Source organism: Lathyrus oleraceus, chromosome 1 (assembly GCF_024323335.1).
Source record: "Lathyrus oleraceus cultivar Zhongwan6 chromosome 1, CAAS_Psat_ZW6_1.0, whole genome shotgun sequence".
NCBI lineage: Eukaryota > Viridiplantae > Streptophyta > Magnoliopsida > Fabales > Fabaceae > Lathyrus > Lathyrus oleraceus.
This window is the reverse complement of record NC_066579.1, coordinates 32,551,631-32,568,380: the sequence shown is the minus strand read 5'-3', so window position 1 is coordinate 32,568,380 and position 16,750 is coordinate 32,551,631. Positions and strand designations below refer to the sequence as shown.

General features: G+C 35.4%; 1 protein-coding gene across 1 annotated transcript; it reads left to right on the top strand.

Moving 5' to 3' along the window:
* Positions 1 to 12,722: 12,722 nt before the first annotated feature.
* On the top strand, positions 12,723 to 16,183 carry LOC127083535 (uncharacterized). Its single transcript, XM_051023877.1, has 9 exons — positions 12,723 to 13,069; positions 13,150 to 13,331; positions 14,119 to 14,300; positions 14,383 to 14,667; positions 14,749 to 14,807; positions 14,919 to 14,955; positions 15,041 to 15,112; positions 15,223 to 15,547; positions 15,639 to 16,183. Exons 1-9 carry the CDS (start codon positions 12,958 to 12,960, stop codon positions 15,981 to 15,983), a joined length of 1,599 nt encoding a protein of 532 aa, XP_050879834.1. The 5' UTR covers positions 12,723 to 12,957; the 3' UTR covers positions 15,984 to 16,183.
* The last annotated feature ends 567 nt before the right edge of the window (positions 16,184 to 16,750 follow it).

Here is a 16,750-nt window from a genome sequence, read left to right as displayed (position 1 = left end):
TTGCCATTGACTTAGTACCAGGTACGAGTCCAGTGTCGATGTCTCCTTATAGAATGTCGGCAACTGAATTAGTTGAATTGAAGAAGCAACTTGAAGAATTGCTTGAGAAGAAGTTTGTGCGTCCAAGTGTTTCTCCTTGGGGTGCACCAGTATTGTTAGTGAAGAAGAAAGAAGGTACGATGAGGTTGTGTGTCGATTATCGGCAGTTGAATAAGGTGACTATCAAGAATCGGTATCCATTGCCGAGGATTGATGATTTGATGGACCAGTTGGTTGGAGCTCATGTTTTCAGTAAGATTGATTTGCGGTCGGGTTATCATCAGATCCGAGTGAAGTCAGATGATATTGCGAAGACTGCTTTCCGTACGAGGTATGGTCATTATGAATACACTGTGATGCCGTTCGGTGTGTCTAATGCTCCAGGTGTGTTTATGGAATATATGAATCGTATGTTTCATCCGTACCTTGATAATTTTGTTGTGGTGTTCATAGATGATATATTGATATATTCTAAGACGGAAGAAGAGCATGCAGGACATCTGAGAATTGTTTTGCAGGTGTTAAGAGAAAAGAAATTATATGCAAAGTTATCTAAATGTGAGTTCTGGTTGAAGGAAGTGAGTTTCCTTGGCCATGTGATTTCGAGTGGTGGGATTTCTGTTGATCCTGCTAAAGTTGATGCTATATTACAGTGGGAGACTCCGAAGTCTGCTACTGAGATACGCAGTTTTCTGGGGTTAGCTGGTTATTATCGCAGATTTATTGAGGGCTTCTCTAAGTTGGCATTGCCGTTGACGCAGTTGACTAAGAAGGGTCAAGTGTATGTGTGGGATGCAGCTTGTGAAGCGAGTTTTGTTGAGTTGAAGAGGCGGTTGACCAGTGCTCCAGTGTTGATCTTGCCTAATACTGGTGAGTCCTTCGTTGTTTATTGTGATGCTTCTTTGATGGGTCTTGGTGGTGTTTTGATGCAGAATGGTAAAGTTGTAGCTTATGCTTCTAGACAGTTGAAAGTTCATGAGAGGAATTATCCTACGCATGATCTAGAACTTGCAGCTGTTGTATTTGTGTTGAAAATATGGAGGCATTATCTGTATGGTTCCAGATTCGAAGTGTTCAGTGATCACAAGAGTCTGAAGTATCTGTTTGATCAGAAAGAGTTAAATATGAGGCAGAGAAGGTGGTTAGAATTACTGAAGGATTTTGACTTTGAATTGAGTTATCATCCCGGTAAGGCTAATGTAGTTGCAGATGCGCTGAGTAGAAAGTCTCTACATATGTCTATGATGATGGTTCGGGAGCTTGAGTTAATTGAACAGTTCCGTGATATGAGTTTGGGTTGTGAAGTTTCCGCTGATAGTGTAAAGTTGGGTATGCTGAAGTTGACTAGTGGAATTCTGGAAGATATTCGGAATGGTCAGCAAGTTGATGTCGCTCTAGTTGATCATATTACTATGGTTAACCAGGGTAATGGTGGTAATTTTGAGATTGATGAGAATGGCATCCTGCGATTTAAAGGTAGAGTTTGTGTTCCTGAGGTGTCTGAATTGAAAAAGAGTATTCTTGAAGAGGGCCATAGGAGTGGATTGAGTATCCATCCAGGTGCAACTAAAATGTATCAAGATTTGAAGAAGTTGTTTTGGTGGGCTGGTATGAAAAGAGATGTTGCTAAGTTTGTGTATACCTGTTTGACTTGTCAGAAGTCAAAGATTGAACATCAGAAACCGGCAGGTATGATGCAACCTTTGAAGATTCCTGAATGGAAGTGGGATAGCATTTCCATGGATTTTGTGACGGGATTGCCGAGGACGGTGAAAGGTAATGATTCTATTTGGGTGATTGTGGATCGATTGACTAAGTCGGCGCATTTCTTGCCGATGAAGATTAATCACTCTTTAGAGAAGTTGGCAGAGTTGTATATTGAGGAGATAGTGAGGCTGCATGGTATTCCATCCAGTATTGTGTCTGATAGAGATCCCAGATTTACTTCTAGATTTTGGGAAAGTTTGCAGAAAGCGTTGGGGACTAAGTTGAGGTTGAGTTCAGCTTATCATCCTCAGACTGATGGTCAGACTGAAAGAACTATCCAATCCTTGGAGGATTTGTTGAGAGCTTGTGTGTTGGAGCAGAGTGGTTCTTGGGATAGTTATTTGCCGTTGGTGGAGTTTACTTATAATAATAGTTTTCATGCTAGTATCGGTATGGCTCCATATGAAGCATTGTATGGTAGGAGGTGTAGAACTCCATTGTGTTGGTATGAATCAGGTGAGAGTGTTGTACTCGGACCTGAGATTGTGCAGCAGACGACTGAAAGGGTTAAGATGATTCAGGAGAAAATGAAGATTTCTCAGAGTCGTCAGAAGAGTTATCATGATAAGAGGAGAAAGGCACTTGAGTTCCAAGAGGGAGATCATGTGTTCTTGAGAGTTACTCCGACGACAGGTGTGGTAGAGCTTTAAAGTCTAAAAAGCTTACTCCGAGGTTTGTGGGTCCGTATCAGATTTTGAAGAGGATTGGGGAAGTGGCGTATCGGATAGCTTTACCGCCGTCGCTTTCTAATCTGCATGATGTGTTTCATGTATCTCAGTTGAGAAAATATATTGCAGATCCTTCGCATGTTGTTCAGTTGGATGATATCCAGGTGAGGGATAATTTGACCGTTGAGGTGTTGCCAATTCGGATAGATGACCGAGAAGAGAAGACCCTGAGAGGTAAGAAGATTGCTCTAGTGAAAGTTGTTTGGGGAGGTCCAGCTGGTGAGAGCTTGACTTGGGAGCGTGAAGATCAGATGAAGGAGTCGTATCCGGCTCTATTTGCTTGAGGTATGTTTTCGAGGACGAAAACTTCTAAGTGGGGGAGAATTGTAACACCCCGAATATTGTTAGATTAATTTAAATATTATTTTAATATGATTATTTGAAGGTAAAATGAATTATTAAATAATATTGGGAATTATTATTATTATAGATGTTATTTATTTTAATAATAATTAAATAAATAAAATAAATGGAATATGAAGAGTGGAAGGGTAAAAGTGGAATTGGATAAAAGAGGCCAAAGTGAGAACTCAGAGTGTTTTTCACGTATTTTTGCCTCAGAGTCAGAGAAAGGGAGAAACGCTGAAGAGAAAGAGAAGGAAGAGGAAAAGGCCAAAGATTGCTCAGAACTTCCTTCAATCCAAAGAGGTAAGGGGTCTGAACCTTATTAAACGATAATATGCGAGCAAATTCATGATATATGTTGGATTGTTGATGGATTTTGGGGATTTTAGGGAAATTGGGAAAGTTGGGGTTTTGATGGAAATTCTCCGATCTGTGAGTTTTGTTGAGTTATATGCATTATAATCGAAGTATGTTGTGTATATATGACTGTTAAATGTTGATATTGGGTTGTTAGCTGTGGGGTATGAGTTATGGCGAGTAGAGAAGCAAAGCTGCGCTGGTTTCCGTAGCAGATGGCTTCTGTTCGCGCGCGATTCGCGGCGCGAAGACCAGTTCGCGGCGCGAACTGGGCAGGATTCAGAGGAGTTTTGTAACGCATCGTTCGCGGCGCGAACCCTGCTGCGCGGCGCGTACTGAAGCGAATTAATTGTTCGCGACGCGATCCTTCGTTCGCGGCGCGTCCTGAAGTAATGGAGGAGTTCGCGGCGCGTCCCTATGTTGGCGGCGCGAACTGTGCTGTGAAGCTAATGTTGGTGAGTTTTTGAGTACGTTGAGTTGCGAGACTCTTAGTAAGTCGCTGTAATTGTATTATAAACAATTAACAGTGATTATATGATTGTGTATGAGGTGTTTATGATGATGAGATGTTGAATTTACGTGTTTAGTTATAAATGTGTTATGTAACGATGTGATATCGTTGTAATGTTGTTGTTGTTTTGTTGAGTTGTATGTCATGCTATTAATGATGATGATAACATGACTATATGATGCTGTTGTTGCTATGTTGATTATGATGCATGTTTGGTGTGCATGCATTCATGAAAGGCCGATGCCTAGTGATGAACGGACTGAGTTCCAATGATGTTGTTGACTCCGGGCTTGTTGAGAGGCTTGGTTCCTTGCGGGGAACTCGGATTCTATGGTGATGAATCTGGGAGTGGTGATCCTGTAGTTGGTCACAAAATGGGTATACCGAGTCGTGTTGAGTCATGCATGGGTGTGTGCATTGCATTTGATATGTTGTTTTGTTGATGTTCATGAGTATGTTGATTATGATGATTATGGTGAGCTATGTTGGCATATGTGAAATATATTTATGTTTATATTTCTGTCGTTATATTATTATTTAATAATGTAATTCTCACCCCTTCTGCATGTGTTTATGTTCATCTATGATGAGCAATGTGCAGATAAAGAGGAGTAGCTATTGTTGAGGTTTGAAGAATAAGTGTAGAGTTATTCTACAGAGTCGAGTCAAATGCTCTGGTCATGTGACACCGGGGTTATGGGATTCGATAGATAATTGGTTATTATTTACGTTGTTTATGATGACTAATATGTTGAGATGCTTTGTTGAGATAATGTTGAAACATTATTATGAATTGTTATATGATGAATGATAATATTTGTGTTGTTGTCCGCTGCGAAGTTTTAATAAAATAAATAATATGTTTTATGTTGTGATGCGATAAGTGTTATGTTGTAAGAAATGTAAACTCTTCTACATGTTGTACTCTGATAATCTATTTAAATATGTCGTTTGGGTAGAAGGGTGTTACACTTATGAAAGCGCTCTCTAAGGCTTTCCAGAAGCGCTTTATAAACTGGAAATGTACATGGACTTAGAGAGCGCTTTTTCAAAAGCGCCCTCTAAGGGTAACCTTAGAGGGCGCTTTCACAAAAGCGCCCTCTATTGTTGTCCCTCCATTTTTTTTGGCTTCACTTTAGAGGGCGCTTTGTTACAAAAGCGCCCTCTAAAGGGGGCCTAAGAGGGCGCTTCTAAAAGCGCTCTCTAAGGCTTTCCAAAAGCGCTTTATAAACTGGAAATGCACATGGACTTATAGAGCGCTTTTTTAAAAGCGCCCTCTAAGGGTAACCTTAGAGGGCGCTTTCTAAAAAGCGCCCTGTATTGTTGTCCCTCTATCTCCTCCTTATTTTTTCGCTTCACCTTAGAGGGCGCTTTATTACAAAAGCGCCCTCTAAAGTGCGCTGTCTATTCCAGTTGTTCGCTCCTTATTTTTTCTCTTCACTTTAGAGTGCGCTTTTGTAATAAAGCGCCCTCTAAGGGGCGCTGTCTATTCCAGTTTTTGGCGTAGTGGTTGTAACATTAATGAGATAATAATTTGTTATTGGCTTGTACGCGGTCAAGTAAATATTTTGATTGACATCATTTGAATCTCCATTTCTTTCACATTCTTACTTTAATTTGAAGTATATATACTGGTAAACTGTTTCTTTTTCTTCTCTCCACTTTCTTGCTCGGGCCTTCACACTCTTCACACTTCTTTACTTTAATCAGATAACATGACTTATGTGATTTCTTCGGGTATTTGAAGGAAAATTACAAGAAAGACACATTGAATAAATAAAACTTTCCCTTTGGTGGATACTTATGGGTGTTTATTATCAGATATTGAATGATTACCTCTTGTAGTGATGAAACTTTGAAGTTGATTTCAGAAAATGATCATAAGAACTGCATAAAAGACAACAGATGTACTCAATTCACACGAACAAAATATCTTCAGTTATAATGTTGGTTGATTCAAATGAAGACTCAAGGGAGATAAGGTATGTTATTTTAGGTTCGATAGGATTTCTAAAACAAATTTGATCAAAATTTATTTACTTCAATCAAGGGTTTTATTTATAGAGTCACTTGTGTAAAATACAAAATAAACAAGCTCACATAAGTATAATTCACCTTATTACACTTAAACTCACCGTACCTTATGGTGTACCATATTTTTCTAATTAACGCTAGTGCATTGCAAGACCACACCACCAAATAAGTTTCACTTATTTATTTAATATTTTAGCAACCTATTCTTATGTGTGTGACTCTATAGGTTATTGTAGCGTTGACAATTATATTAAATCATACATTTAATATAATAAATAATAAGTGGTTCTAACGACACATCACATCTACACAAGTTACAAAAATGTCATGTGAGTTGATGAAACTTTTTTGTGATAATGATTATGTGTATAATTACTCTTTTTCTCCTGTGTTTATATTGAACACAAGACATATATTGTGTTTCCCTTGTCCAATTCAATATTTGACACATTTTTCCTGTTATGTAGGATGGAAAAATTCCATCTAAGTTAGTTATGTCCTTCAACATAATTTATGGAGTACTCATCACTCATCTTTGTGGTCATCTTGTTACAGACAATGTTTGAACGATAATAAAGTACTCAATTCCACATTTAGGATTCACATTGGTTTCAGGTCGAATGGTGATATACATCACTATTATTATGAGAATAATTTATGACACTTTCATAATATTTTATAGAATATTCTCATGGTGAGTCAATCCAATATAAATATTAATCTTAATATTTATACCTACGTGAAAACTTGATAACTCTTTATTCATGATCTGAAAGATATGGTCATCAGTTTTTCCACATAGTCTTTAAGAATGATTAACTTCCATTGGTACTACATCACACAACACCACATCCCCATATTTTTCAATTTTAAAACAAACCTCAACTTGTTTCTTAACAAGCATTTCTAAATCATCATTAAGACATTGAAGTTTATAAGGCTTATGGTGAATTTTTGTTTCCAAATTAAGTTTATTTACTAAATGTGTGCTAGAAACATTAGTACAACTTCCTCCATTAATAGTTAAAGAACATATCTTTTCTTGCACTAGGCATATTGTGTGAACAAAGTTTTCACTTAGATTTGTATCATCCTTTTTGATTTGCCTTCCCAACATTCTTCTAACTATGGGTAGCTCTTCACTAGATATTTATTCTCCCTCATCTTCAAACTCCTCATCATAATTCTAATTATTCTCTTCAAAAATTACTTCATCTTCCTCCATAAACATATCTTTATTGGATATTGAGATGCAATGTGTCCTTAGACTTGACACTTAAAACACTTAACACTTTTGTTAGTCAAAACACTTGAAGAATGTATTATAGATTTACCTTTGTTTTCAATTGTGAATTCCTTAAATGATAAAACACCTTTCTTCTTTGTTTTGTCCTTTCATTTTTTAGAATTTAAAATGTTAGTGTTTCTCTTTCCTTAGATCTTTATTTTGAGTTGTTGTTCTACCTTGATAGCTTTAAGGCATCAAATGATCTACTTCCACATAGTGATATAACTTTACTTTGTAACTTATGTCATAGTTTAGACCATGAAGAGATCTAGCCATGGCTGCTTCATTATCTTCCTCCATATTGTTTCTTATTTTTGCAACCTCCATCTCCTTGGGATATTCATAGACATTTTTAGAATCTTGAATGGACCTTTATAATTTATAGTGCAAGTCTCTATGGTAACATGAAGGCACAAATCTTCTTCTCTAAATTATTTTCATCTTCTTCCAAGGGTTAATGATGGGTTCTCCATACCTCCTCATTTCTTTAACAATTTAATTCCATCATATTAAGGTATATTATGTAAATTTAATGACAGAACCATACACTTTTTAAACATTAATATAAGTGTTATAATAAAAAAAATTGTTCAATTTTTGTTTCACACTCTAAATAATTTCTCTATCATTTTTTTCTTAAAAATTTCAATTTTTAATTTTTATTCCACTTAACCTTCCTCTAGGCCTTCCTTCTCCACTTCACATTAATATTTCTTCTTCATCAATGTTATTTTATAGTTTTTTAATTAGTCAAGTCTCACATGTATTGCATCTATTTCTTCTCCAATCATATCTCTCATTTGAGTTATAAAAATTTCCAACAATCAATTAACTTATATTGGATGAGGACTAACATCACCACTTGAACCTGACATGATTAATCACAAATTAAAAATAACTATCACATGTTTATAATAAAATCTGTTTTTCTTATAATGCATATTATTATCCTTTTCTACTCAATTACTCTTTTTAGTTCGTTCAAAAAATCAAATTCAATCACATAAAAAAAATAATTAAATAATAAATACTCAAAAAATTGGAAATGAAAGGAAAAAGTAAAGAAAACAAAGAAGCAAAGAAAAAAATAAGGAAAATTAGAATGAGGCATGCAATAAAAAATTATGAATAATCACAAGTTTTAAAACAACCAACTTTTTAAAAGATATTTTTTTCTTCCCATTTTTTATATAAGATTATTCAATGTATCTAAAAAGTGTTTTTTTATAATAAGAGTTAGAGGAAGTATTTTTTTTTAATTGTTGATTTATAAATATCATATTGCTGCCATGGATTGAACTCGTGACCAACATCTCAACACAAATTAATAAGCAACGAAATTGGAATTTATAGTAAAAAATGGTCATATACAAGCTTTACTACAATACTACTTGATGAGTAACTAATTTGAAATTCAATCATTTTTCTCATACTTTAATAAATGAAGATAAAATGAAGTAAGGGTCACAAAACTTTGAATAATATTTGAATTAAGACAAAATTGAAACAAATAAAATTTAAGAATAAAATGCTTGGAAATGATAGAAATGAAGGGTCACACTGTTTTTTATGAACTAGAAAGGATGATGTGTCTGTGGGAAGTTCAATCTTACGACATCTTTGGGTGACACCGTCCTAACTCCACCTTATTTGACGGGCCTTCATTCAAGTTTTTAAGTTAGTATGTCATTATTTGAAGGCTTAACAATGATCTATACTTTCTTCCATCTTTTCTCATTGATATGGGAGTCTATCGGTGTTTTAGAGCGTTAGAGCATGATTTATTTCTAGAAAGTCTCTTGAAACTTTCAAAATCTCTTTATCTGATTCTGCTACCCATTTTAGATGCGACTCACCAAACAGTATGCAAGAGTGGTTGTAGAGTTATGCCTGATGTTATGGTAAAAGATTAGTGCAACACGTCACAAATGAGGATCATCAAACTATGGAAGACTATTTCTATTTTAATTTGATAAATAAATAACTTCAAAAAGTTTTTCTCAAAAATAAAAATTAATTGCAATTTTTTATTTTTTAGCCTAATAGTCTAGTTGCCAAAATTTCACTATTTAAAGGTAAATAAATGAAATTCTACCATTGAATGCCCTTGCATTACAACCAATGAAATCTAAACTAAATTTTAATTTTTGATCTTTTATTTTTACCTATTTACGAAATTTATCAATTTATTTTAATATGCTTCAATTTTGACCCCTTTAAATATTTAAATTTAAAAAATGATTTGACATATGTTCTTTAATATAACATTTTATTTGATGATGTGAAATGATCAATACACATAAAATTATTTTAAAAATTCTTTAATATCTTCAAATTTAATCTAAAAAATAATTATTTTTCAAAATTAAATTTATTACATTTAAATATTCTACTTCATTTATTTCTATATTACATCATTTAAAAGATAACATATTACCATCTTTAGTCGATGAGTTTGATGAAGGAATCAACCATAATGGATTTAAAAAAAGAAATATCAATTTCATAAACCAATAAATATAGTAAAAATCAAAACTACAATTAAATCAACAATAAATAACTTACTAAAAAATGAATAATAATATTAATAACCCAAAGAGAGTTTTTTATTTAAAATAATCATTTTTTTTAATTAAAATTTTAAAATAATTTATTTTTCAAAATATTTACGGAAATAACCATCTTTCATGAAGCATGCGCCAGTTGAACTGACGCATCTATTTTTCTATTGAACAGTGGCGTCAATGGCTTGGGCGCATGCATGCAATGAAGCCAATTGCATTGACGCATGCATATAATACATCATGTGTATGTGCCAATGCATGTGACGCATGTTCTATGTAAAATTATATTTTTTTGAAATTTTATATTTTATACTTATAAATAATTAAATTAAATAGGCAAATGAAAAATAATTATTAATATTATAATATAAAGTTAAAATACATAACAATTGACAAGAAAATCAACGATCCGCCCGATTGAAACGCCCCCCTGTTCCACATCTAGGTGCGTTAGCCAGCCTTCGAGGTCTCCCACAATTTCTCTGAGGTGTTTGGGGTCTTTGAGTGCTGACATGATGCAATGGTGGATGGTTTGAAGGTCTGGTGGAAGGTTCAGTGATATTTGATAGATTTGTCACCATTTCTCCCTAATAATTGAAGGGTGTCGCCAACGGTGCTTCCGCAATTGAGTTCGGTGCTCATGTTGTTGTAGTTGGACGGTTTATGGACGGTATGGTTATCCGAATTGGGAAATTGAATCGTTTTGGAAATGAAACAATGATTCCTGTGGTGTACTAAAGCCAAATAATGGTTAGGTGTTGTGGCGATGAGATATTTGTGTGTTCATAAGTGGGGGGCTACGATGACATGAGGTTGAATCGTATGAATTACCCGGGCTATAGACATATGTGGTGGCTACGTATGATTGTTAGTGGTTAGAGTTTGATTCCTAGTTTTGAGTTTGAGTATGTGACATGAATCGGTTGCGAGGTTGGATGTATATGATAGGGTGATGGTGTGAGGTTGATCGTTGGGTTTGAGTGGGTTAACATTATTCTTGGGCGAGGATTTGTTGTTGGGCGTCGATGATGAAGCTCGTTGGTGTGGATAAATCAAATACATTGGCTCAGACACAAACTGTGGCGTTGTAACCAACCTAAACCATGCCATATAATGTTGAGTTGGTCTAGCACCATGTATGACTGGTACGTTTAAGACGTGTCCGTCGATTCCTCTAATGACGACACATCTCTTTTGCGAAATCTCTTCAATCAGAATAATCCCATTGGTCGTCGTCTCTTTACTGATGCCAATCTCCCAAACACGCCGGAGGTTCTGGAATTTGTTATTGCATGCCGAACTTCAGTTTTACACGGCCACTCTAGTGCATCTCCACAATAGTGAACCAGATGATTGGTGTATTTGCTATCCAAATTGCATCAGCATCACAGTTAACCTGGTGATCAAGACCCATATATGGTCTCCAGATAAACTGCATAATAATTTGACATGATTAAAGGATATGTAATTGGATATTTTTTTAAAATCAAAAGTAGAGTTGCTTAGTAGTAATGCATCGTCTCATCCAATATGGTTTAAAAGATTGCGATAGACTACTACAATGTGTTTGGGACATCTGTTGTAGTTCATCCCCTTAACTGACCACCTAGATTGAAAAGATTGGAAATATATTAGTTACATTTAGTTGTAGTATAAAGTCTAATAAATATAAGAATTAATATAAACTTACTTTGTTGCATATGGGACACTATTGAGTGGAACTAGATAGAGATTGGTGCGACTACAGAAAGTTCCAAGCCTTTCGTATGCTCTACTCCCATGTTATAACAACATGTTCAAAGGTTCAACGGGATCCTTCCAACTTACTATCCGACTTTTACAAAGTCATAAACTTTTGTAATATTTATAAAATTAGCTTTTTAGTGGTAGCAAAAGAGGATTACTGGCTTACATATCAAGGGGACATTCTCTAGCACAATGAAATAATGCAAAGAAAGAAAAAGGACCTCCCAAACAGTACCCGTATTTGAACCGAAATGAGTACGACGAACAAAATGGTTAGATTATGTAGTTCATGTCGGCAGCCTGATCATAATCGTGCTAACTGTCCCAGTGTTGGAACAAACACAACAAGATAATTTTAATTGTAACTCTTTTGCTTTATATTAAAAATAACATTCTTTTCATATGATAAGCAGAACAAATACAATAATTAAACAACACAAGAAACTACAATAAATAAAATACCATCACAAACAAATACAACACATAAACAACATAACAATGCGATTACAACCATCAAAACAATTTTGTGAGAAGTATACATCATCCTGTGAACGTCTCGTCAGTTTTAATATCCACCAAGAAACGAAATTCTCCATTTTGGTTGAACGTCGTATCAAGCCATTGAATTATTTCGATCCTTTCACCATCTGCAACGTCTCCATCTAATCAACGGTTCAACGTCCTGTTAAGATGTTCGAACGAATCTACATTCCAAAGTCGGATCTTCATCGGAGGTTGCACTGCTGAAAAGATTAAATCGACATTTCTCTTGTGAATATAAGGACACATGTATGAATATGCAAACGTTTTAAAAAAAAATTGAAGGATATTGAAGGAAAATGGAAGGAGAGGGTAAAAAGTTGTGTGAAAAATTATGGGAGGGAGTGTTGTATCTATAATAGATGAGTGGTGGAGCAGTAGCCAAATGCATTGGCGCACACATAGAACCACTATGCATGTGGCACCTTCATATGACCTACACATGCATGCATCATTGCATGTGGCGCCTTCACATGCATTCGCCATTGCATGTGACGTCAATGAATACAATTTTTCAATGGATGCGCCCAGACCATTGACGCCTATATTCAATGAAAAATAGATACGTCAGTCTGACTGACGCATACTTCATGAAATGTGATTATTCCGATAACTATTTAAAACAAATTATTTTAAAATTTTAATTGAAAAAAATGAATTCACCCAAAAAAAATAAGAGTAAAAAAATAAAATCATCAAAGTAAGTAATTTTTAACTGACTCACTTAAAAACGCAAGAAGGGTATTTTAGTAAAAAAGAATTCCAATTATGGAGAAAGGCTATATAGAGGGCCTACGAAAGGAAATACAAATGGATCCAACGAAGTGTCTTGTTTCTCACAACTCACAAAGTGTAAATATGTGAATCAAATGCCGAAAATCTCTCCATCTAATTCCTCACATTCTCTCTCTCTTCCTCTTCCACCAACAACTCTTTTCCTCTGTTTTTCTCTCCAATATCAAAAACTCTGGGGTAACCGCAAGAAAAAACATAAAACATAAAACCTTAAATCACATCCTCAAAAACCCCAACCCCATTATGCTTTCTCTCACATCCTCACAATGTTCTTTTCTCTTCCTTCTCTTCTTTCTCTTACTCTCTCTCTCCACCAACGCTAAAACCTCTCCTTTTCATTCCGAACATATTCCAGGTACGTCTCTTTCGTTTTTCTTCTCCTCTCTCTCTCTCTCTCTCTGATGTCAATTTTCCAACGGTTACGTGTTTTTTCAGATGGTGTTGAGGTTGATGCTCAGGTGTTACCATGGAAAACGAGGAGATCTATGGCGGAAGCTGCTGTTTTGCCTAACGCGTCTTTGATATTGGCTCAAGAAAGGACTACAAGAAAGGACCCTCTTGATCATTTCAACCTTTACAAAGGTGGTTGGAATATCAGCGATCAACATTACATTGCTGTTAGTCTCTATCTATAATCATAATCCCTCATACAGCTTCTTATTACTGTTTTTTATCTTGTTTTTTTCCCTGTTTTGTTCTAAATTGTTGTCTGCAAATACAATTGCTAAGGTTTTACAGTGCTATGTAACAATATCCAAGGTTTTAAATAACAGCCATAAATCACAATTTGTTCTTTAACACTATCAGTAACTCCATCTTTCGATACTGTCTTGTCGTGGCTGTTTTCCAAGAAACAAACCACTTTTTTAAAACCTTGACAATATCTCAGGTGCATCTGCAACCGCAATTTAGAACCAAGGTTTTTAAATAACAATCGCTGTTGCGTTGCGGTCACATAAAGGCTTTTGTGATTTCGGTCTGTATAGGTTTTGCAGTAGTCACATAAAAGCTTTCCTGATTTCGGTCTGTATAGGTTTTGCAGTAGTCACATAAAAGCTTTCCTGATTTCGGTCTGTAAAGGTTTTGCAGTAGTCACATAAAAGCTTTCCTGATTTCGGTCTGTATAGGTGTTGCAACGGCTTTCACGATTTCGGCCGGTATAGGTGTTGCAACATAGATTGCGGTCGTCGCGGTGTGAATTGATCACAGTTTGTTCTTTGTCATAAAAAAAGTGATTATCGGTATCAGCACGTTTCAATATTGTTTTGTTGCGGCCGTTTTTGTTTATCAGACTGTTTTTTAAAACCTTGTTTAGAACCATATCTGTGTTTTGTGTTCTGTTGTTTTTTAGATCCTTTGGAAATACTAATGTTTCGCTAACATGATGTTTTTTTTTTTGTGCAGTCTGTTGTTTTTACTGCAGTCCCATTCTTTATTATTGCTGCAGTTTGGTTTGTGATTTTTGGGCTTTCTTTATCCTTCATATGCTTGTGTTACTGCTGTTGTCCAAGACAGCCTTATGGCTATTCACGTGTGGCCTATGCTTTGTCCTTGATCCTCCTAATCCTCTTCACCCTTGCAGCAATGTATTGTTTCTCTCTTATTTCTCATCTTGCTGTTCTTTCATTGTTCGGGGTTTCTTAATTTTGTGTGGTTTGATTTTGTTAGAGGTGGATGTATTGTACTTTACACTGCTCAAGGAAAGTTTCATGGGAGCACCTCGAATACGCTGGAATATATTGTGAGTCAAGCTGACTTCACTGCTGAAAACCTCAGGAACGTGTCAGATTATCTTGGTGCGGCTAAGAATATTGGAGTCGATGCTGTTGTTTTACCGTCTGATGTTCAGAAGAACATAGAAAATATAAAAACAAAAATTAATGCAGCTTCTGTGGAACTCTCCAACAAAACTCATGAAAATTCGAAGAAAATACAGGATGGCTTAGATGGAATGTGAGTTTCTATTGAAAAATCTTCGGTTTTGAATTTTTTTAATATGTTTTTTTTTCTAACTATTTCTTTTGTGAACTGTAGGAGATTGGCTCTAGTTATTCTTGCTGCTGTTATGCTCTTTCTTGCTTTTCTCGGATTCTGTAAGTGTTTTTTTCCCTCGGATTACATGTTTTTTATTTTCTTGCTTTGTTTTAGATTTTTCTAGAATTACCGGTGTCTCATTTTCTCGCTGTGGTCTATTTTCTTTGCAGTATTTTCAATATTAGGGATGCAAGGTCTTGTATACTTGTAAGTTGAATGAATAAATCGGTTTGTCTATTTTTCTTTTTTTCATCCTAGCAGTTTGTAAGTGATGTGTTTCCAATTGCCGCAGTTTGGTATTTGTCGGATGGTTTCTTGTTGCCGGCACATTTATACTATGTGGTGTATTTCTTTTTCTTCACAAGTAAGTTCTTGCTTTTCATTTGATGTCATTCATTGCTAAAATAATCACTTATGATTCATTGCAAAACAATGCAAGACTCACTCTGTATTCTTGTCGTATATTTTCACTAGTGTTGTTGGGGATTCATGTGTTTCCATGGACGAGTGGGTTCAGAACCCAACTTCACATACCGCATTGGATGAAATTCTTCCATGCGTGGACAATGCAACTGCGCAACAAACATTGTTACAAAGCAGGGACGTTACGAGCCAACTAGTTTTATTGGTTGACAAAGTCATTAACGGTGTCACAAACCGAAACCACCCACCTCAAGCTGGAGCTGTGTATTACAATCAATCGGGACCCCTCATGCCTGTTCTGTGCAATCCTTATAACACCGACCTCACTGTTCGACAATGCGGTCCCAACGAAGTTGCACTTGACAATGCTACTCAGGTAAGACACTTTTTTATGACTTCAATTCAAACTTCTGCACGCCCCTGATATAATATAACGCGTGTAACGTTTACGCTTTTGTTTCATCCAGGTTTGGAAGAATTATATATGTGAGGTTTCTCCTGCAGGCATTTGCGCGACGCCTGGTCGAATGACCCCGGGCATTTCTGCCCAAATCGAATCTGCTGTCAATGTAAGCTATGCCTTATATCATTATGTCCCATTCTTGATTGAGCTACAAGACTGCACTTTTGTCCGTAAAACATTCACCGACATAAGCAGAGATTATTGTCCCGGCTTGCGCAAAAACAGTCGATGGATTTACATTGGACTAGTAACAGTTTCTGGTGGCGTAATGCTGTCGATGATCCTTTGGGTTGTTTACGCGAGAGAGCGACGACACCGAGTTTACACAAAACAGTTCATTGCTGGATAAAATTATATACTTATATGTTGAGACTTGAAAACATCATTAGATACAATATGAGTCTCGTGTACATTTGAGTTTAGATTGTTTTTCGAGATGAGTTGGGTATGTTATTTTTATGTGATGTAAAGTTATTTATCTTACAATTACCCATATACTTGATCAGATGTATGAAAAGGGATTCAAGGAGTTAAAAGTTTAATGCTTTAGTGAGTTTTGTTATGTTGTCAATTTTCTATTAACTATTTTAGAACCTTTTAGATTATAAGTTGCTTAGTTTAATTTAGTTTTGTTATTATATTGGTTTTGCGCCATTGATCGTGGTGCATGCTTTGATTATTATTTTTTTTTTTTTATATTATATTTATATATAATTAAAATAAAAAGGTAAATGAAAAATAATTAATAATATTATTATATAAAGTTAAAATACAAAATAATTGACAAGAAAATTAATGATCTGTCCGATTAAAATGCCCATCAATTGTAAGTGCCTATAAAAACATTGATAATGGTTGATAGGATCCTCCTTTGACACATGTCTATTGCATTAGACATATTGCTCAAAATTTCATATGGGAGATCAAATTGTCAACGTAGGATATGTATTAATAGAACCTTCCTTCAAACACTACCGCAAAGACATCTGATTGTCAAACGTGGATGCAATAAGGTGGGTTGACAATATTCCATTGGAGAAGTGGATTATGACATACGACAACGGTCAACGATGAAGCCACTTGACAACAAATCTCGTGGAATCAATAAACTCTGTC

What these genes read in the sequence shown, in the direction of transcription:
- LOC127083535 (XM_051023877.1), top strand. Translation starts at nt 12,958, where the DNA reads ATGCTTTCTCTCACATCCTCACAATGTTCTTTTCTCTTCCTTCTCTTC. An exon ending in TCTTGCTTTTCTCGGATTCT is followed by an intron (nt 14,808 to 14,918) that starts GTAAGTGTTTTT and finishes TTTTCTTTGCAG; the next exon opens with TATTTTCAATATTAGGGATG. An exon ending in ATGCAAGGTCTTGTATACTT is followed by an intron (nt 14,956 to 15,040) that starts GTAAGTTGAATG and finishes CAATTGCCGCAG; the next exon opens with TTTGGTATTTGTCGGATGGT.